Source organism: Anopheles moucheti, chromosome 2, assembly GCF_943734755.1.
Source record: "Anopheles moucheti chromosome 2, idAnoMoucSN_F20_07, whole genome shotgun sequence".
NCBI classification, from domain to species: Eukaryota; Metazoa; Arthropoda; class Insecta; order Diptera; family Culicidae; genus Anopheles; species Anopheles moucheti.
In genome coordinates this window covers 15,898,980-15,920,292 of record NC_069140.1, presented here as the reverse complement: position 1 = coordinate 15,920,292, position 21,313 = coordinate 15,898,980, and the positions used below count along the sequence as shown (strand labels likewise).

The window sequence follows — 21,313 nt, the reverse complement described above, 5'->3', positions numbered from 1 at the left end:
GAAACTGCACTTGGAAAGACGCGAAGGAATGTAATCACAACAAACTGTGCAAAACGGACCGAGAAGATAGTTCGTGTATGAAAAGCGGATAAATTATAATTTCCAGTTTGAGTTTCGGAAGCTGAAGCAGCAGAAACAAACATGTCTGCAATGCTAGCAGAAGTGGAAGCGCTGGTGCTTCAATATGTCCCTGAACTGATAAAATCATTAACCGGGTTTGGTGTAAGTATGATCGCAAAAGTTTGTAGCGATGAAGAAGTTAGTGAAAAAACGTGATATGTTTGGTTTTAGGAATCGGAAGAAAATTTTGCTATCTGTCACAATTTCACGTTGGGTACGATAAGAAACGACCGGTATCTATCAGTAAACAGCCACGAAATACGGAGAAAGATGCAGGCGATCATAGAGAACATGGAAATTACCAACTTTACCACCGAAGCTGGCCAACTGCGTCGATGCTACGAGGAGTTGATCAATGATCCGGCGTGTCTCGATCACTATGTGCATGACATTCACTGGTCGGTATTGTTGTTCCTTCTGACCGTAGCTTATAACCCCGTCGGTGCACTGAAGGAAAGGTTACGAACGGGTGAAGTCCTTCAGCTTTACGAACCCGAATCAACGGAAGTACGTTACCAGGATAAGCAGCGAGAAGAATTAATTGCGGAATTACTGGAAGACAATCTTCCGCTTACCCCGTTCGACGACAAAGAAGGTTCGGAACTGAGTGATTGGAGTGATTTAGAGGAGAATGCATCGGGAAACTACCACAGTATAGAGCAAAAGGAAGTGGAAATAGAATCCATCGAAGTTGGTAACAAACTGGATAGCAGAAACATTCAACTTCATGAACAGGCTGTGTTTAACAGAATTGAACCTCCGAGACAGGAGGTAAGCTACGAAACCTTTAATGATGAGATGTCCGAGCAATGGCTAGAGCACAACGTTCAAGTGCCCTGGTGGAACGATGCGCAATACAAGATTGAGGTGAACAGCGAACACAGAGGAGCATCATTTTGCGATTTTTGGACCGAACGCATCGTAAAAGTGTCCCATGGTTTTCTTAAAAGCGAACCCGTCTCGACCGTGTCGGAATATAGCATGCTAAGGGAAATTTTGTGGATGTTTACCAACCCCGTCGATTGTAAGCTGTTCCGCATCGATGACGACCAGATTTGGATCAACACAAATGTCTCACTGTCCAGCACTACCGAACACGGCATACAAACATTCCTGTTGAACTTCACCGAATATATGACCATTGCGTACCGCTTGCGCAATTTCTGTAGCAACATTTTGGAACATACTGCCCGAAGTCTTCCTGCACCACACTCGTTCGAGTGCTATGCGGCCGGTGTGAAGAGTTTTCTGGACAACATGGAAGCTGTAATGATACAGCATGAAAAGGAGCTTATTAAACAAGAACCAGGCAAGACGTACACCATCATAAAGCTCTTCCACGAGCTAGAACCGGAGCTGTTTGTGCTGAAGAAGTTGTACGATATTCATAAATTTTCCGTGCTCGATTGGACCAAATTCCCCGCGCACATTGCCGTGGCGCATCTGCTGTCTGGGCTTTTCCGTAGCGTTAAGCTAAGCGCCAATCTGGAAAAGGGAAACCTCGCCTTTGCATTGCTTCTCGCGGCATTGAAGTGTTACATGAACATGATCGACACCTGGTGGACGGAAGGCAGACTCGATGATTGGCGGGAAGAATTTCTGGTGGAGAAAACATACGCAGAAAATTCTTCCATCGGTTTGCAGACCGGGTATCAGGCAAGGCTGTTTTCGAAATGCAAGATACGATCGTTTTACGTTAGTTCTGCCATTTCGGAGGTGATTGAAAACGATCCGATTATAAAGCTCTTGCTGCACCATTCATTGGAGGCTGGTTACACGCTAAACATTCTGAATGGATTGGACAGAATAAGCGACATGCGGAAGGAACAAGGCACGGATGAAAATTTGATCTATACCAGCTTTCTAGAAACGATCGTAGAAGAGTTGGAAAGATTCCGCACAGAAATTTCCACGGAGAAAAGCTGCGAAACTAATCTACAATCCGATGGTCAGCAAATGGTATGCATAAGGTTGTCTTTTGTTTTGCAACAGTTTGGTTGACATATTTTATTAACTTACAGAAAAACGAAAATGCCATGCTAGACAATCTGCGTAAACAAATGCGTGAAGTTTGTGATGATGATCTGATGCTGTTAGCATTCAGCAGTACTCTCCAGTTGGTGAATGAGAGTTCTCGACAGACTGGAACAGTTGAGATGCAGTCTGCGACCAAACAATCAACTCGGAAGCTTTCGAATGCTTACAATCTCTATATGATTCTGAACTCGATTTCATCTCTTCAGCTTCCACTCGAGCACGTGTTGTTTAATGCCATTAAAAACCTAATGGAAACGAAGCGCCAGGCAGCAAATCACTATGTGACGTACATCTATAAGGACGAGTTTCATGTGATGGATCATCTGAAGAACATTCGTAAGGTTCTGCTGCTTGAGGCGAGCGATCTCATGGATTATTTCTATAGCGATCTGTTCCGGCGGATTGAAGCAGGTGAAAGTTGGGCCAATCCTTACCTTCTCACGATACAGCTAAACGACATTTTGGCGTCACGGTTTAACGATATGACGTCGCTGTTTACGGTCGAGGTAAATCGAACGGCTGGCTACAAGCTCGATACGACCATAGTTCTGATGGCGATCGATGAAATACGCGTGTTGTACAATCCAAGCCAAGATTTAAGCAACATGATCAACGACGAAACCATGGCTAGCTATAACAGTGTGTTCCGGTTTTTACTAAAAGTGAAATGGGCACTCGGCACGCTTGAAATGTTACGCTTTACAGAATCGCAGAAAAAGCGACCACCGTACGCGAGCTTCGGAATGCTCGATCTGATACTGAAGCGATTGGCGATGCTTAAATTTTGGATGATATTTTCCGTGCAGTCCATTCATTCCCACCTGATGACGCACGTGCTGCAATCGTTTGGCGAACAGCTCGACGAGAAGCTCGATTTGGCCGATAATCTGAGTGAAATGATAGCCGTTCATCAGTCTTACATTGGGACCATATTCGATCATTGCTTCCAGCAGGATGATAGCAAACCCGTTATGGAAGGTATTATACGGCTGTTGAACTTGGTGCACATTTTGCGCGATGAATGGAACAACACGGTACTTTACACGGAAATGGACGCGCGAGGAGATATCACGGAAAACAGTACGATGGCCGATTTCATTGCGAATTCGCAGGTAGATGAGTTGGAACGAACGTATTGCAAGTGTCATCAGCAGCTGGCGAAACTACTTAGCCGGGAGGCGTACGGAAAGCACAAGTTGCATCGTAAGTATTTCACCACGAAACGAGAAATCTGGAGTTTGTATTTTGATGGATTTTTGCATTTCGTTTTTCACTTTACAGTTACGGGATTGGCTGATGCGTTTAGTTACAATGTGCCCTACTAAGAACCTGACTAAGGATGGATTAGTATTGCAAACTGCGCTTCGTGCCAATGTCGTCCAGTATCTGCTGCAGCTCGTCGTCCTCAAAGCGACCCTCGAGCGAGGGAATCAGAGCTTTTGCTTCTTCCGGTGACGCCGGGCAAAGATTTCCCAGTGCTGCGAGTTCGAACTTGTGGAGTTTTTTCTGCATAAGCAAACTAATACAACAAGAGTTACATGAAATAAAGATTGCATTGATCGCACCGGTCGCTCGACCCCATACCTTCTAACGCTGGCAATCGTTTCCTTGTTGCGGAATTTTCGGAACTCGTTCGTATAGGTGTATGTTTTGTGAAACACTTCGGAAAACTCTTGCTCCTCCTCCGACGATTCGTTCTGATTCTTCCGATGCTCCAGAAGCATGTGTACTTCGCTGATGAGAAGAGTTTCGGCGCTTTCGAATTCTGTAAACAAACGCGCTGGATGTATTCTGTTTTAGGCGAGTTACGAGAAATTATCTGTACCTTTAGGGAACTGCAAGTCGGCCGCGTCCTCCTCGACCATATCCACCGGATTAAAACCAGCCATTGTTTAGTAGGAATGTTCAATTTCCGTTTTTTTCTGCGGAATAAATACGTTTAGTGCCGCAACTATCGTCCCTGGCGTAGATGATTTGTTTACGAGTGAGTTTTTCTGCATTGTGAAATTGACAACTTCAGTGTGCAAACAAATCGAGTTTTGTAGCGTGGGTCAAGTTCTGTACGGATGTCGCGGAAAAGTTATGACGGTTTCCGCTTTGATACAGCTATATGAAATAATGATAACATTTTGTGCATCTTGAAACTGTATTTGTGATAAAATTAACAAACATTTTTGGTGTTCCAACGCAATTTTTAGAAGATTATACCGTTGTGTCTCATACGAGTAGCATTTTGCAGAAGAGAGAACCCACAATATAAACGCACGCTACACAGAAGGCGAAACAATAGGACTGTCAAAATTCGTAGGCGACAAAAGCATAGAAGCTGAACGGAACGTTCTAGGCATTAATGGTGATCAGCTTTTAGCGGCTTCGGCTTGTTCAAAACAGTGCGTGAAAGCGTAAAAGTTTCGACTACCAGCACTTCACAAAATCGCTATGGAGGACGGCAAAGAGGAGGTAAGTAAAGTGTAGTATTAGAAGGGCAATTCTGGTCAGTGTCGTGCTTGGGTTTGGATGCCGTGATATTTGCATGGTCAGCCAATAGGAGCGCTATGTCCAGCTGACGTTGAAGAATTCCGTCATTCTACTGCTTTCGAGGTGGTCGATGATAGGGTTTTTGGTGAAGGGAGATCTCTTGCTATATTGGAAATATTACATCCCGTATTTTCAATGTGTACTAGATACAACCACAAGTTGGTCACAATGAAATCAACCAAATAACTTCTACCATCTAAAAAGCTGTTTACAGAACCATGTTTGGGGATGTTTTAGGATGCGATGCATCGTGAGGTCGATAATCCGGTTCAAAATTAGGAAACGAAACGTCTTCATTTAGCATAATCTTCACAAATGGCGCGGGCGTAGGGATTAGATGAAAGTTTGCGTGAGTAATGCGTCAGCGACACCCTATTCAGGGTGCGATGATGCCATACTTTACAATTGATCGCGCCTGGTCATGCAACGAATGGCGTACCGGGCTGGATGATGGCTTATTTGCCGTGGACATGTACGGAAGTAGAATCCTATGGATAAGGGTAGGTAATTTATCTATGGGCAATCTCGTGCAAACAAACACGTGCGAGAAAAAAGTGAGAAATTACCAACGTTTTGTTTGTGACCTCGTTCGGGACACGCAGCTCTGTAGCATTTTATGCGGAACTTGGTATGAGTTCACAAGCAAGCGCATTGATCAAACTTTGGCGCGAAGTAATTCGTGTTTGACGCTAGTAGAGGATGTTGTTTCCTCAGAGAAGGAACCCCTTAGGATCAGGAACGGGATATGAACAAGGTACGGGAAATAATAACAATCCCCTCTCCCCTCTCGTCCCCTTCCCCTGATGAAACTTTTGAGCGGATGATTGTCCTACCATCCCGGTAAACCGTTCGGTCGCAGTTGGTGGACAGATCTAGACCGCCGTGCATGTTACTATTCACGCATTAGCCTAATATTACGATGTTAATTCTTCATCAGCACCAGTTCGTTGTGGATGATGTGAGCAAGATCATCAAGGAAGCGATCGAGACGACGATTGGAGGCAATGCTTACCAGCATGATAAAGTCAACAACTGGACCGGATCGGTTGTCGAGAACTGCCTTAGCGTGTTAACTAAGCTACAGAAGCCTTACAAATACATCGGTAAGTCGGATATGGCACAGGAGAAAAACACATCTCGGTTCGACATGGATTCTTTAATTTATTGCTGATTTATAGTAGTAGCTATCTTTTTACACAAAAATCTCTATTGTGGTCTGTGCGGATGGGTGTGGGTAACGGAGGGCTGGGTGAGGATGAGTTGTTACTTATCCGTTGAAGCCAACACCGAAACGGGCACCGAGACCGATTCCACTGCCAAGGCCGCCTCGCGATGCCAGGCCTCCATTGATTCCAGCACCAAAACCTACGCGTGGGGCGATTCCAGCGTTCACTCCGGCGCGTAGTCCTCCATTAAGCGCGCCACCAGCGGCAGCTTGCAGTCCCGTACCGATACCACCGAGAGCACTGCCTAATCCACCAAGGACGCCAGTAGCGGCGTTGGCCACACCACCGACGAGACCGGTAGCGAGGTTAAGTCCTGATCCAACGATATTGCCAGCAGTATTAACGGCTGTTCCGATTACATTGCCGGCTGTGTTGGCAACAGCACCCACGATGGGACGAAGAAGTCCGGGTCCGCGAATTCCAGCACCGATTCCGACCCCAAAGCCGATGGGTCCGCCAAGGCGTGCACCAAAACCGATTCCGAATTCGCCGCTGTGACGGTGTCCTCCACGGTGGCAGCCACGTATGACAACGGGAGCAGCCGTGGTGGTAGTTCCGGCGGCACTAGCTGCAGTAGTGGTGGTCGCGGCGACGGTCGTCGTGGACAGGCTGTTCAAAATTTGGGCGAGAATCGACAGTAGGTTGGGATCGGTCGAGGAAATGGTTGTCGTTTGACCATTGATGGTGACCGTTATCGTGACAGAGGTAGCGGCCGTTGTCGTGGTAGCAGCGGCAGTGGTCGTGGTTGTCGCAGCAGTAGTTGCGGCTGCGGTGGTGGTGGTAGTAGCGGCCGTGGTGGCAGCAGCGGTGGTAGTTGTTGCGGCAGCCGTAGTGGTGGTGGCCGCGGTGGTTGCTGCCGCGGTGGTGGTAGTGGCTGCCGCGGTCGTGGTGGTTGCTGCCGCCGTGGTGGTGGTTGCTGCCACAGTAGTAGTAGTGGCAGACAAGGCTGCGACAATAGCGGCGATCGTAGCTTGGTCGGATGAAGCAACGGTTACAATACCTAAAAACGAATTTGAAAATTTGAGCGCTTAGCTACCGGTTTTATTAGCTTAATGTATCGCTCAGTACTTACTTCCATTGATATTGAAGACAACGGTATTACCCGTTGCAGCGGTAGTGGTTGCCCCCGCAACGGTGGTGGTTGCCGCCGCAACGGTAGTGGTTGGCGCAACGGTTGTGGTTGGCGCAACAGTGACTGGTGCAACGGTGGTAGTCGCTCCCGCGGCTACCGTGGTGGCCACAGTAACGCCAATGATTGAGGACGATCCAAGGACGGTAACTCCGATGCCTCCGACGCCCACCCCAATCTGGGCAAGGGTTGGGCCGGTGAGCAGGCACACGGCGAGCAGGATAGTAGTAAGAAAGTGCTGCTTCATTTCGGCAATTGTCCGTTGAAATGAGTTGCTGATGATAGCCGTTGATTCTGATCTGATCGAAGATCCTTTGGTTTTATATACGCGTAAGCCATGGGTTACTCGAGAAATAGCTATCAATAAGCTAGGTTGTTCTTGCACGGGGAGCTACTCCTCACGGCGAGACACATTTTGGCGTGTGTAAAACGATGTAATTGTTCTTGCAGAGAAAGTGCGTCAATGAACATTTTTGTTTGCTATTTTAAGGATAGTGACAATGACTGTTCTATCTTCCAGTTCGATCGAATGCCCTTACAACAAACCCGTTTAGCTTGAACCATCTTTTTCAGCAGCAAACATTTTGGAATTGTGTATATGGGTGGTTGATTCGGATTTTTGTACTGGCAACTCATTAAAGGAATCTGCTTTCAGAGTGTGTTGTACAGTTACACCGGAGTTAGTGGTTGAGTGTGTAATTGTAGTCTATCATCATGCTTTTTTGTATTTTTGCAAAGTGGTACAGATATGATTTTTGTATTGGATTAATAGGGTGTGCTGAGTGCCTAAGAGGCAATATGTTTGGGACATTTTATTGAGACACCGACACTCCATAATATTGCGTGCTGCACGCAGGCCATTAATTCTGTTAGAGCTGGCCTATTCTCGGTTCGTAGTTCTGGTCTGGTCTTATGGATGGAATCGCATCAAAATCGTGATGCTAGTGTCACTCTTGCATGTTCCTATCGTCAGCCGAGAGTGTGTGACAAATTAAATGGTGCGCTGATTTGATTTAAAAGTTAACTGCCTACTTTATTTTCTCTTTCTAGTAACGTGCATGATAATGCAGAAGAATGGAGCTGGGTTGCACACGGCAAGTTCTTGCTATTGGAATAACGAAACTGATGGTTCTTGCACAGTGCGCTGGGAGAATAAGACGATGTACTGCATCGTATCGGTGTTTGGACTTTCGATCTAATGGAATGCAGTAACGTGTGCGGATGAAAGATTGAGGGGGTATTTGCAAATTTCCAGGAAAAAGAAAGCAGTCAATTTGATTGTCCATTCATTGTGCGTCTAAAATATCTTTTCTCACTCCTTTATTACGATGTATATTCCGCACAGCACCAGTTGTACATTGTAGTATAATCCTCCGATCGTATGCATAAGAAGGACAACTTTTCCCGTGTAAGAAAACGCTTAAACAAGTTTGTTGAGTTTATTTATTTTTTTTTAATGGAATAATATTCCGCAGTAGTACATTCATCGCTCAAGTGACAAAACTTACTAATTCGTGTATGGCAATATTTGTCCCTTGTATGAGCGTTGTTCTTATCTGCATTAATTTCTAATAATATCAGCCCTTGAAAACAACTGAGCAGAAAATCAAGCTTTTTTACGCTGTTGTGGCTTTTTGGCTTCCTCCTAAAAGCCAGTGTCTGACAAGTGGACAAGATAGTGTGATATGCCCAATGCAAAAATCGAATTACAACGTTAGTCATAGGAAATAGAGTACCGCATTTTCCTACTCACTACTATATCGTGCAAGGCTGTGCAGCTGCACTGGGAAATGGAGGAAAACAAGCAGCAACAACTAGTGAGATAGTAAGCAGATTGTTGAAGGCTATAGCACAACTGAACAGAAAAAAAAAACGGATACTAATTGTGCTACGGCACAGCAGGTGACGGTTTGACGAATAATTGGCAAAATAGAATTTAAAAATTTTCGTGTCCATACAGCGAGAGAGAGGTGAAGATAGGTTACAGTTAAGGTGATGAATGGTGTAGAGCTATACACAAGATAAAACGCATTGTTTTCGTTGAGTTAGCCGATAGAAGACGCGTTGAATGAAGAACTATTGCATGAAGGATTCACAATATACATAGAATATAAGATCTGAAACACAGAACATTATGTGCATAACGTGCTGTAACTCACGAAAGAACACAGTTCTTAGTTATTTTGGGAGTATTTCTCCATTGGTGGGTTTTCACTGTTCAAATAATTCACCGTACGCTTGTGGGTTGGTCGTGCAACTGGGGAGTGAATAAATCGTCATGCTGCAAAACAAGAAGCAGTTCCGTGAGTCCGTTCCGTAAGTTACCGGGTATGAATGAAACGTATTTTACTATCGGATTTCGTGTGGCGAATAGTTTCTTTTCAGGTTCTAGTTCCGTATTGGTTTAGCGGTATCAAAAGGTACGTATAAGTAAGTGATCAATATACAACATTGATACAGGTGGCCGTACAATAAATACTATGATTTAAGGGACACATCTTTCTGAAATGTGAGGCGTCACAATTTACGATAGTGCGTTTCAAAGAAACGTTGTCTTTGTTTGGGTTTGCGCTGTGAACAGGAACAACCTTCAAAAGCGTTCGCCCAACGTGTCGTGTACTTAGCTGTCCGTTTATATTCTTGTTATGAGATCGTTTAACAGGTATTCCTGGGTTGAATGCTTTCCTTTCCGTGAGGTATATAAGTAGTAGATGTTTCGTAGCATCAAACCGTGAGACAGCATTTCACCTGAGGGTGTTTGCTTGGGCAAACATCGAGCGTAAATTTGTATCCCTTCTTCGACCCGATTCATATAATTAGCCATGAATTTTCATGATCCTTTTCCGCACTGTGGGGTCAGTAGGGGGTTTTATTTGATGAAAAATGAAAAGAACCGACATTGAAAAGCAGAGATGAAATAGACTAACGTATGGGGATACCGTAACAGCACCGTACGACGGAAGAAGCATGAAAAACGCTAGTGGTGTGTGGACTCTAAGGAACGAAGCTGCATCATCTGTTGTATCGAATCCTTTACTTCGTTCGAAAACTGTGTCAGTAAACATGTGCAATAAATAATGCATCATCGGTAACGATATTATCTGTGGCGGCAGGGCTATAGCAAAATGCTGGCGGCTAAGGACTAAGGAGCAGCAGCCTCAGATTCATTGGCGATTTAAGGCGCAGCTAAGTAGGCAACAGAAATGGCGTCGAAAAAGGGTATACGATGATGACGTTTAATGCGGGTTAGCATGCCACATGCTAAGGGAAATACCCGGAAGCAATGCAAAGGGGTGTGCCTATACGGTTCACCGTGCAATGCTTCTTCGTAGTCGTTGGTTGGTGGAATTGGCATGCACGAGGAAAGTGGGATGGCGGGCGTACGTTTCAGTGCGCGCTGGCTCCTGCACCTGCCGGCGGGAAAAAAAATGTTCATGAACCTTCTCACGTGCGCGCGTTTTCGTCTGCGTGGTATGCAATTTAGATGATGTACTACGGTTAAACCCCGAAGTACGCAGAAGGAAGCGAGTCTGACGAACGGTATATGACTATCATGACCGGTTCGTCCGCCAGGTTTGGGCCAAGTCAATCAGAGGAAAATGTTCCTTCAAGGAAAATGGAAGAGCAGAATCATCGGGTAGCCGGAACGATTGCAGGCCCTTTTGTGCTATTCTCATGCTGTGCTAAAGAGAAGTTTTTTTATTCACTCGAGAAAATATGAAACGATAAAGAATTCCCACTAGAACGATTCAACGATGCATGGAATTTCGGGATGTGATCGGAAACAGTTATTCAGAATGGTCGTACTGGTTGAAGACACTACGACAAATGAAGGAGAAATGGGTGCAATTGCATGTTGAATGCATTTGTAATGTGTAAAGCAAAGCTCTCGACTCATAGCAAATATGGCAATTACTTACACATTGTAAATTGTTCAGTTGATTGTGAATTCTCCCTTCTCCAGTTCTTGTATTGATGATAAAGTAGAAATGAAGAATCCCTTTAATTGAATTGTTAAACGAAGGAAAGTTTTCCTCATTAAGTCCTGGAGGAATGGGTGTTGAAATACAATCCGGAGAGAATATTCCGAAAACAGAATTTATTCGGCTGGAAACCCTTTCGCTTAGCGTGTTCACGAAATCAATCGTGTAGCGTCTAACCTCTAGCATGTTGCATTATGTATGAAAACGTCCCTTTAGGTCTTACATAAACAAGTGACTTTCCTTTTACCATTCTACCCGGCGCCGATGGTGTGAAGCAGTTGATGAAACTTTTACTTAAGGAAGGAAAATAACACTCACACACCGGGGTACGCAGCTTAAATATTATTATGCAAAAAATAGTAACGAAAGCGACGGAAAACAGAAACAGAAAGCTTATCATAACAAACCCTAAGTGGAAGCGATCGAGATGAAAAGAATGGGTGACTGGAAGAAAGTAGTAAAAGCAGCCAAGAAGAATCATTCACCTCATGCTGTTTTTTTTGCAAATGATGTCCTTTTTCACTTACAACGATAAGAAAACTGTTGCGAAGGCTGGCGGATACACACGGGACGCAGTGTCAAAGCGAATTCGTTTCAGGCCTTCGGATGGTTATGCGAAACACGCACGCACGTGTGTGGTGAAAGGAAAACATACGACGAACAGCTGTTTTAAATGAATCGAAAATTCCAACATCGAGAGAGTGGGTGACATCAACGAAAGAGAGCGAAATTGTTCAGTGTTCATCAATTGGTTGTTCATGGCCATTCAAAACCGTTGTTTGCGGGCGGTATGTTTTGTAACAGGGTTTTGGGATTGGGAAGATTTACTTTATTGTTTCCCATACAACATCAAGGCTTTGCAGATTGTCTTGTGTTGGCTGTCTAGGTGAGATTTAACCTTTAAACGGACTCTAAAACGTTCGAAGCACCTCATGTAACTGAGTTCATTACACGTGTACGGACGGGTTGTTGTTTATGCATCGTTTTTAAGGAGTTAAACACAAAGTGCTCATGTTCTTTCGATAATAATGTTAAACACAATTTAAACCCGGGATATCACAAACATTACATATAGCGTTGGAAACGATAATCCATGCCGTTTACGTGGAAAGATGTGGCACTTGCTGTGAAACATGCTTCGATGCGAAACTACGCTTTATATAGCTGATTCATCATTGCGAGAGTGGCCGGAATAGAAGAGCGAATGAACACAGACCAATTCTCTCATTTTATGCTACCTCTATTGCGGGAGAACTAAACGCATTCTGTTAACTTATTTAGTTATTATGGTTGGTAGCATTTTGTTTATTTTAATATTACATCATCATGTAGAATACTTAAAACACATTACTAAGGGTAGATTTAGATACAGTTTTATGAAAGTTTTTATATTTAATTTTAGGTTACCTTCCTTCACCACTGGCCTTTTCTTAGTTTGAACAGCAACGATGAACCGTCAGCATGAACTGCGTTGATGCTGACCGTGGAGAGCATGCGAGGTGCATGCAGCATTCGCGAAATATTCGATGCGTTTTCCGTTACGAGACTTCCAACGAAGCGGTCGCACACATCTACGCAACGGAGCAGCTCTTCGCCGTACGTCTAAATTACGCGAGTGGAAAAATCAAGTGATTTCGGAAAAAAGCTAACCATTTACTAAGCCTACCATTACGCGGCTTTGAAACAGCCCTTGAGGGGGGAAAAAAGCCACATTGTTGATTGTTGAGTTTATTTCGCCGTTAATTGGCCATCGTAAAGCCGGTCGATCGAGCGGAGAGTAAATTGAATGAATAATTAAAAAGTTTCTCGATCGCTGACCGGACAGCTTCGACATTCTACGTCAGGTAATTGCTACTGCCCCATTCGCTCCTCGCGAATCCATAGGGGGGTATCGCGTTTTTCCCGCTCCACACGTATCACAGTGATCTCGCTTACAAAAGGGTTTCCTCCGCTGCTGCCGTCAACTCTACCCACGTTCGTGCTCTCTCAGGTCGGTGGTTGCAAAAAAAAACGCCAACCCTGAATTGAAAGGCAGCGTGTGCGTTTGATGTGTCCAAATCTGACCTAAAGTTCCCGCCTCCCGTTTGAGTGGTGCGGTTACACGGCCCCGGTGAATACGACGCGAAAAAGTGAGTGTTACATTTCAAGAATCGGCGCGCCGTTACGCCTTCTTCATCTTCAGGCCCGGCCTTTCTCAAGCAAAAAAAAAGCGTGACGGTCAAAACAAACAGGCAGCAGCAATAGCAAGACGTAAACCATCTCGCGCAAAGGCTGTGTGCTGCATTTGTTTACCCTTTTACCGTGCGGGTGTAAGTTTTCGCTCGGCGGCCACTGTGTGGTAAAGTGATGCGGATTTGGATTTGATCGCGTATTCCAATTGCTTCGGTTCGGTTTTGCGGAAGTCGCTGACGGTAGTTTACGGTGCTAGACCCAGGTCAGGGCAGGTGCAAAAGCGCGCGCTCTTCTATTGATCTAATCAGAACCACTGCAACAGCGCGAAACCCCGGAAAGCTACGGTCGGAACGCGACAAGACTTTTCTCGCACACCAGGCAGTGGTGTTTAATTATTCACAATATTCGCGCAAAACGAAACGAAAAGCGGAAGCTTCTAATCCCCAAGTGTACGGCGTGAAGCAGAGAAAGATCTGTGTGTTTTTTAGTGGTTGTAAGTCGAGTCGTGTTGGTATTGAAAAGTGTTTAGGCGGAAAAAATAATTCCAGTGCAAGTGAGGTCTTTTCCCGCCAACAGTAAATAGTACGCATACCATTGTTTTGCAAGTGGCGGGGGTGTGTTTGCGTGGTGCTACTGTCAAAAGTGAAGCTTAATTTCAAGGCCTGCTCTGAGTGAGAGTGTAACCAAAACCGAATCCTGCTTTCGCTATCCATTTCCTAGAACCAGATTGCTGGAAGAAAAGTGTGCTACGATTCTTATCACGTCACCATCCTTTCGGCTCAACATGAACTACATCAGCGTTCTTTCGATACTAACTGGTAAGTCAGCTAAAATATATTGGGATGGCTGTAGGGGGACGATTCTGTTCGATTGATTAATTATGGATGACAGCACGCAAATTGAGACAACCGTCCGCACGAGCTGACGTTCGTTCATTGCTTTCATCAGGAGACCTCAAGGAAATGAAGGTTTCCTCGAACCCGGGAAGCGAGCGAGGCGGAACTTGTTCTCAATGACGTTGTTAGTTTTATTTATCGAACGTCTGACAGTCATTGTCTACGATGCTGGGGAGGTTAAGTTATTCGTAACGATAATGACTGATTACTCTCGGTAAGTGGTTTGGCGAATAGTCCTACTGCCGGGACTCGGTAGGGATTGCTTCCTAACCCAAATCTCTGCCTTAAACAGTGTAGTGGAATTGTGTACAAGATACATCCAGCAGTGAAGACGTCCTTGAGTAGACGTAAAGGACCTTGCCGGAAGAATGGCCGTTCAGTGGACCTGAGAAATTGCTCCCTATTTTAGACCATGTGTGCCCTCGGTGTGCATCATCATCGTGTCACCTATCGACGTCCAAGTAGGCAAACAGCATCGCCATTTGCATTGACTTATGGGCTCGATCGAATTTGACGTGCAAGAGATTATACCGACTTTTGCCGGCTTATTGACCATCATCCCCGAAATGGCCACACGCTACTTCCGGCCGATAAGACCCGGCCCGGCGTTCGTTTTCGGGGTGTGAAAAGAGGCCTACTCAAAGTCAACCATTTACATCAAATTATCGAAGCAGGCGGTGGATCTTCGTTGCCCGTGTCCCCGTGTTCCCGGGCTCCAGGGCGTCAAACACACGGCTTGTTTACATTTCGCAGGTTTTGGTTAGGTTTTTGGCTTGAATGCTATTTGCTTTGTCAGGCCATTGGGCCATTGGGCTCCGGTGCAGTGTTTGGCATGGCACCCTAAATTGCCCATCTGTCGTTTGCGTGCGAGGCGAGGTCGGGCGAGGCCCGCCTTATGTCAACACGGTCCGTGATTCAGCCAGCCCGGCAAACAAGGACTGGTTTTCAGACGTACGCACATTTGCGGTACAACACCGGTGTTTAGAAGGTATTTTTTGCGATAAGCATTTGTTGTTTTTCGGGCCATTTCGCTTTTGCGTGCCTCTCTGCGTCGTGTCTTGCGATTGGTTCGAGCAAACAGGAAATGGCAAAAAAAAATAACAAGTTCCTATACGGGCCCGTATTGCCACTCCAAACTCCAAGCGCCTGGGCCGTACGGTCTTCTTCAGCTGACTGGGGTGGGGTCGGGTTCTGACGGGTTTCTTGCGTCGGTCAAGTGCGTGCCTTCGTTCGTTTGATATCTGGGTACTTATCTTGGCGCTTGTACGTTGCTTGCGTACTTTCAACGCCGTGAGCAGATCAACCTCTCAAGAGAACCATAAGGGATGGTGTGAGGGTTTTTTTGTTGTTGTTGTTTGTTGCTCCTCTGTTGTTGTTATTTTTTTCGAGTTCTTTATGGTCCCGTATCGTCGCGTCGCTCCTTTCACCAAATTCCAAAGCAAAAAGATATATTTCTTTCAGATGTTTTTCGTTTGGGTACTGTTCCAATCCGTTCCAAGACTAGGCGACAAAAACGCTGGTCGCAACATGGAAGAGAACAAGTTTTCCCACCAAATGGGGAACGGGAGACACTCGCGTCCGTGTAAACAAACCCTTATAATATTGATGATGTACCGTGATGGACGAAGGAGAAGGTGATTGTTTGGTGGATGGGATTGATTAACATGCGTCGATTATCATCTCAATCAACAAATTAGTACGATTGATGAGGTGCCATTAATATCTCACTTCCCGCTCACGACAGTATATCGGGGCGTGTAGGTGCTACGCCTCATTCTGCCGAGATGTCATAATCAAACGGGACCTTGTCCTTAAAGGCAGCCTCGAGAAAAAAGCTGATCGGAACGGAATCGAAATCGAAGGCCATCCTGTGCCGGTCTAATCACTAGCTGCACGCGTTGTTTTGTGTCTTTTCGCTGTTGTGTCCCTCCTAAAAGGGATTCGAATATGCTTGATAAACAAAAAAATGTATGACCAGTATCTTTCCTCCGTCCAGGCATGGTGTGAGTCAGCATACACTGGACCATGAAGCATGAAGGGTGCATCTTTTGGACCGGAAATCAAAATGACCTGAGCGGGAGGGATTAGGGTAAAAGGATGTGAAGCTACCGTGAACCAACGAGATGTACACAGCTACAGGAACGCTTACCGTCTTGATGTAGTCCTGAAGTTGTCCACCGTCGATATCTCGCTGTGCCGGCGACGGAAAGCGGGTCGTCTGAGGAGGCAACTTCGCAGCAGGACTTTAAGAGCTGGGCTTGCAGGAAAGTAAACCTTTTCTTAACCGTATGGCGCTATAGGGAAAGCAAAAAAAACCGGCAGCAGAGATTAGCAGTGAAGCTGAGGTTGAGCAGGAGGCAGCTCTATCCGAACGCGCCTGGTAGTTGGCCAAAGAAAAACAAAGTGAACCCAAATTAATGGGTTCTAGAATGACTGCAGCGCAACCGACCCTTTCTTGATTCCGACCAAATTTACGGGAAATGTGTGCGATGCTCATCGTACGGGTGTGTTCCCGCTCCTAGCTTCACTCCACAAAGCCACCATGGAAGGCTTTTGGGGATGTTTCGTATTTCGGAGAACCCCGAGGAGAATCAGCACAGTTAGCTTTGTTTGGGGTGTTTGGCGTGATAATGAGATAATCAATGGAGATGATCTTTAATTAGGGTTCGCTCCGTTCCGCTCCGTCCGTGCTGGTTGCACTCGTGGTGGAAAAACTCCAATCTAGCAGATGTACACAACGTCGTCCACCGAGCAACCAAGTATTGCTCGGGTTTAATTTGGACAACGTGCTGGCGTCTTATCGAAGGTACCAATCGGAACCGTGTTCGATTCTGCAATTCCGCAACATAGTGTCAAAGGCCCGGTCGAATATTTAGTACGTGAGACTTCTTAAAGCTACAACATGCACCCAAGGATTTCCCATCTTTTGGTTTAGGTTGAAGAAAGTTTAAACCCTAACATGTGAAACAATCAACAAAGTTTACAAAGGTTTTTAAAGTACCAACTTTGCTCAGTTAGCGTTTTGCTGCAGCTTTTAATATTCATCAACCGAGCTATTTAAATAATTTGTCAAACGGTCACAAAGTCTTGCTATTTTTTTTGCTGCTCTCACACTCCCGGTGCGTTATCTCCAATCAGAAGATCAGGAAAAAAACGACGCCGACTATTAATGGCGTCGTTGATCGATAATCAGTGTGTCCAGTTTTGACGTTGAATGATGATCGATCGTACCACGCTAGGCGTGCGGTCACTTTGAGTTAAGTAAGAGGGAACAAAAAACCCACCCTCAATCAACCCCCCTGTGGGTTCCCAAGAAGTGGGACTGGTTTCTATTGATCTTGATATGATACTCGAGCGGTAGATAACAATCGCGATTTTACATTTAAGGGTCGTTTTTTTATGCTGCTTCCCCTGGACATGGGGACCCTTCGTTTGGGGACCTTTTGAAGATTTTTATGTGTTGTCGCGAGGTTGACCTGCGCGGGAATATAAATGTATATCGATGTTTCTGGTCACACGGTCAAAATGAGTTCGCGTTTAAGTGCGGGACTTGAACCGTAATGTTTGGGGTTTCGTGGTTTTACGCTGTCTCAAAGGGAGATTCTCCAGATCCTCCCCCGAAACTTCACTTGCTCTGGGTGATCAGAGAGCAATGAAGTGTGCTTCCGGATTTTACGTTCCACGTTTGGGTAATCCACGTTTGGCATTATCTTTGATAGGACACATTGAAATTGCACGGAACGCCCGGAGACACCGAAATGGGACATTCGACTGGTTAAATCTCTTGCGCTATAAACTCGTCAAATAGATCAACAGATAAAACTTGTTGTTGGTCAGTGGAGTCAGAATTTGGGCGCTCTGTCCATTCTTTTCTCCCTTACATCTAGTTGCTTTCGTTTGTTACGGCCACCGAACCGGTTGGTCAGCTGGTCGACTTAAATTCGTTTCGAGTGCGAGTGCAGGAACAATTCAAACTTCCTGTTCCTGCTGCGCTTAGGACAGCGTGACCGCGCTCGTTGGACGAGCGAGGGTAATAAAATTAATTCCCTTTCACAATAAATCTGTTTAAAGCCCTATTTTCTCGTGTACACACACACGGGTTTGATCCCGAAGCCTTCCAGGATTACGGCAGTGGCAGTGTGGGGCAGTTTGGGCAAATGCCTCTTGCCCTCCGATCGTTGTTTGTCTGGTTTTATGTTTACGGCTTCCAAACCTCGTAGATGTCACCGTCCGCGTCTCTGCCAGCGGTGTACGGTGTGTGTATGGCGGGATGCGGTGCGTGACAACATCTGCCCAAACGGACGGAACGGATGGTCGACATTAAAACGAAATTGTTCCCGCGGCTTTCGCGTACGTTTGATGGCCTTTTTTTTTTAGCTGGTTGGTATTGTTTTTATTCGGGTTTCGATTGTTTTTTCGATCATATGTACGTGAAAAGAGCAGTCAAACATCAACATTGACCTCAATAGGGCACTTATCTCTCGGGAAAAGGAGCAAACGAAACAGCCTGGGAAAAATGGAAAAATGATAAAGTACGCCACCCCGGATAGAGAACTGTACTGTTGATTGGAGTGATTAAAATTTATCCGCTTTGATACTCGTGTTGCAGCGCGCAAACACTCGCAAAAAAGCCAGTATGATTTCGCGTGGAAGAGTTTTCAAAAAAAAAGTAATAATTTTATAGAATAAAATGGGAATTAAATTTCCTCACCGGCTGCCAGCACGGAGTGTTGCTGCAGGCTCGTTGTGTGCAGTGATTGGACCGTTCATTTCCCCGTTGATCCCATACAATTACGACCGCCATGAGCGATTTATTGATTTGAACAATGGGAAAATATCTACCCAAAACCCCTCGTTTTTTTGCACCGCGACTTCTGGTTTTTCGTTCCACAAATTTATTGCGCCATCGATCGGTTCGGCGATGGATGGTTTGGTGCTGGGTGAATATGTTTTGTTTTTTCGTTGTTTGGGTGGTATTGTTGTTCGATTCGATGTTATTGTATGCTGTTATCTTGAGCATTGCATCTGTGAGCGGTACCGTCCGCTTTCGCAGCACATCATCCGCCTTTTCGCCGCATGTTTGCTCAACGTAAACTCACCAACCAACATGGCTCAATTGTTGTTTGTGCAGGCTTTTGCTCGCCCAATGGCACACAGTCCTGTGCAACGGTGCGGTGTGTGCGTTACGAAACGCAGCGCAACAGGATTAAGTAAGCTTGTGCAGGGTCGAAAATTATTGGCCAGCTTTTCATCACCGCCAACCCGCCCGGGGGTAGTGGCTCCGTAGTGGAAAATAAATGGTCCGGGTCCGGGTCCACCCGGAGCCCGACAAAACAATAATAATAATTCAGTACTCGCGTTCGATTTATGGGGCTATTTAAAATTAAATATTGGACATACACATACGCGCGATACGCGATGTGTCTCGCGATCGGATTCGCCAATCTGTGGGATCTCCGGTGGCTCAGTGCTGAACGCTTTCCGACAAGCGTTGGTGCTTGTTGTGTAGCGATGGATGGGAAAAAATGGAAAAAAGTCCCTCCCTCCCTGGCTATAGCAATATTGCTCGCTTTGGTGCCTTTGAGGTTTACACGTGGAGCGGTTCTGATTTGATCGCTCAATTTAATCCTCCATTGAGCTCATGTTCAAGCGATCTTCCGGCGGCTTCAAATGCTGTGCTGTTAGGTTTCGAGAAAAGGGCCACACAGGGTAAGCCGGTTAAACCACCCCCTGGCGAACATAAAATATGTCAAAACCACCGAACGACTCATGCATCAAGGATGATGCCGTGTGCCGTGATGGGACCGTGGTTCAATTATGCCACCTGTGGTGGTGAATATCATGCTGACTGAGGCAAATTGAAAATTTTCCCCTATCCCCCCGGTTCTACGTACGGAAAACGCCTCACACGTGCCATTTTCTGCGGTTGTGTTCCGTTGATGCACCAGGTTCACCAGTTCTCGACATTACATTAACCGTGATTTTAATGAAATAGTCAATGCACTGTCAGATGATGTTTGCCTTCTTTCCCGGCTGGCAAAAGGTTGGAGACTTCCTAGCCTGCCCGGTCATGATTAAAAAATGCGGTTGATTAGCCAAGGCGAGGTAAGACTTATGTCTTTTCGGCAAAAATCAATCTACCTGTGTTCGATCCGGCGCCAGCTTCCGGAGTTTTCCGAACCCCCTACACGGCCCTCCGGTAAATCAAATTAAAATCAATCCACGACAAATCGAAACCGCAAAAGTAAACGAAATATACGGAGCATGTCGCCGTATCCCTTCGGCACCGGTGGGGGGGGCGGATGATGAGATCTGAACAGCGGCAAACTAAATAATAAAAACTCCGCCAGCAAGGACAATCGATCGTGCCACCAATCTCCGGCAGATTCGAAGTTTTCCTTCGACCGGATCGTTGTAGGCATGGCGAGTTTCGTAAAACAATGTCCGAGCAGGGTTCCGGCAGCTAGTGGGGAAAAGGATGGCAAGCGCCGGAATCGACAAGAAAACGGAAACAACAGCCACGAAACTGGAACGAATCCGTTCATTAATTTTGGTGGTTTGGTGGGGTTGTTGTGCTGCCGCTTTCTTCGCGTGCCACTGTCGGAGCGATAGCCTTCGGGCAGGAAGTTTTTCGGTACGATTTCATCGAGCATCCGAGCGTTCGATTGTAAATTAAATTTAAAAGTTTTGCGAACCGAATGGTGTGCATTTTCTTTCCTACGTTTTCGTTTCGTCTTGCACAGATCTGCTGCACGGACGGGGCGCGGGGGAAAAAATGTGGCAAAGAACCGACGCAGTCCTTAGTTCTTCGCTTGATTGTTCCTGTTTATTTTCCTCGCGATTGTTGTTTGATGGTTGTGATTTTGATTTTACCGATTGGTAGGCTCATAAAAGAATGAATTGAACTGCGCTGTTTTCTTTTTCTTCTTTTGGTTGTGTTCGATTGTTTCGGTCTCAAAGGCACCCTTCAAGGATTTATTTCGGGGCCCGTCTTGCTAGAAATGAGATGCCATCCTTCCTAGCAAACAAAAAAACAACAGCGATGTGGAGAGTGTTTCATTGTGCTTTTGTAGCAAAGTGGAATTTTTATCCAATTAGCGAACCCTATCTGCAACACACTTGTTTTGTGGTTGAATTTATTGAAACTGAGCAAAACACAAAAAGGACACCGGAAAAATTTGGCACAATAGCTCCCCAGAGCTCACGCACGAT

At 45.6% G+C, this 21,313-nt stretch overlaps 4 protein-coding genes across 4 annotated transcripts; 2 read left to right on the top strand and 2 right to left on the bottom strand.

Moving 5' to 3' along the window:
• The first annotated feature begins 60 nt into the window (after positions 1 to 60).
• Positions 61 to 3,572, top strand: LOC128309656 (gamma-tubulin complex component 5-like). Its single transcript, XM_053046093.1, has 4 exons — positions 61 to 222; positions 292 to 2,079; positions 2,142 to 3,360; positions 3,439 to 3,572. Exons 1-4 carry the CDS (start codon positions 142 to 144, stop codon positions 3,480 to 3,482), a joined length of 3,132 nt encoding a protein of 1,043 aa, XP_052902053.1. The 5' UTR covers positions 61 to 141; the 3' UTR covers positions 3,483 to 3,572.
• Positions 3,502 to 4,144, bottom strand: LOC128309657 (DNA-directed RNA polymerase II subunit Rpb4). Its single transcript, XM_053046094.1, has 3 exons — positions 3,983 to 4,144; positions 3,742 to 3,922; positions 3,502 to 3,676 (listed from the first exon to the last, which is right to left on the bottom strand). Exons 1-3 carry the CDS (start codon positions 4,044 to 4,046, stop codon positions 3,502 to 3,504), a joined length of 420 nt encoding a protein of 139 aa, XP_052902054.1. The 5' UTR covers positions 4,047 to 4,144.
• A 328-nt stretch (positions 4,145 to 4,472) lies between these two features.
• On the top strand, positions 4,473 to 9,314 carry LOC128309837 (dynein light chain Tctex-type). Its single transcript, XM_053046318.1, has 3 exons — positions 4,473 to 4,617; positions 5,633 to 5,798; positions 8,101 to 9,314. Exons 1-3 carry the CDS (start codon positions 4,597 to 4,599, stop codon positions 8,247 to 8,249), a joined length of 336 nt encoding a protein of 111 aa, XP_052902278.1. The 5' UTR covers positions 4,473 to 4,596; the 3' UTR covers positions 8,250 to 9,314.
• On the bottom strand, positions 5,882 to 7,297 carry LOC128309836 (spore coat protein SP65-like). The gene is made up of 2 exons (XM_053046317.1): positions 6,994 to 7,297; positions 5,882 to 6,921 (listed from the first exon to the last, which is right to left on the bottom strand). Exons 1-2 carry the CDS (start codon positions 7,295 to 7,297, stop codon positions 5,963 to 5,965), a joined length of 1,263 nt encoding a protein of 420 aa, XP_052902277.1. The 3' UTR covers positions 5,882 to 5,962.
• Positions 9,315 to 21,313: the final 11,999 nt, after the last annotated feature.

What these genes read in the sequence shown, in the direction of transcription:
- LOC128309836 (XM_053046317.1), bottom strand. Translation starts at nt 7,297, where the DNA reads ATGAAGCAGCACTTTCTTACTACTATCCTGCTCGCCGTGTGCCTGCTC. An exon ending in TGTCTTCAATATCAATGGAA is followed by an intron (nt 6,922 to 6,993) that starts GTAAGTACTGAG and finishes ATTCGTTTTTAG; the next exon opens with GTATTGTAACCGTTGCTTCA.
- LOC128309656 (XM_053046093.1), top strand. Translation starts at nt 142, where the DNA reads ATGTCTGCAATGCTAGCAGAAGTGGAAGCGCTGGTGCTTCAATATGTC. An exon ending in AATCATTAACCGGGTTTGGT is followed by an intron (nt 223 to 291) that starts GTAAGTATGATC and finishes GTTTGGTTTTAG; the next exon opens with GAATCGGAAGAAAATTTTGC. An exon ending in AATCCGATGGTCAGCAAATG is followed by an intron (nt 2,080 to 2,141) that starts GTATGCATAAGG and finishes ATTAACTTACAG; the next exon opens with AAAAACGAAAATGCCATGCT.
- LOC128309657 (XM_053046094.1), bottom strand. Translation starts at nt 4,046, where the DNA reads ATGGCTGGTTTTAATCCGGTGGATATGGTCGAGGAGGACGCGGCCGAC. An exon ending in CGACTTGCAGTTCCCTAAAG is followed by an intron (nt 3,923 to 3,982) that starts GTACAGATAATT and finishes GTTTGTTTACAG; the next exon opens with AATTCGAAAGCGCCGAAACT. An exon ending in ACGATTGCCAGCGTTAGAAG is followed by an intron (nt 3,677 to 3,741) that starts GTATGGGGTCGA and finishes TTGTTGTATTAG; the next exon opens with TTTGCTTATGCAGAAAAAAC.
- LOC128309837 (XM_053046318.1), top strand. Translation starts at nt 4,597, where the DNA reads ATGGAGGACGGCAAAGAGGAG. An exon ending in TGGAGGACGGCAAAGAGGAG is followed by an intron (nt 4,618 to 5,632) that starts GTAAGTAAAGTG and finishes ATTCTTCATCAG; the next exon opens with CACCAGTTCGTTGTGGATGA. An exon ending in GAAGCCTTACAAATACATCG is followed by an intron (nt 5,799 to 8,100) that starts GTAAGTCGGATA and finishes TTCTCTTTCTAG; the next exon opens with TAACGTGCATGATAATGCAG.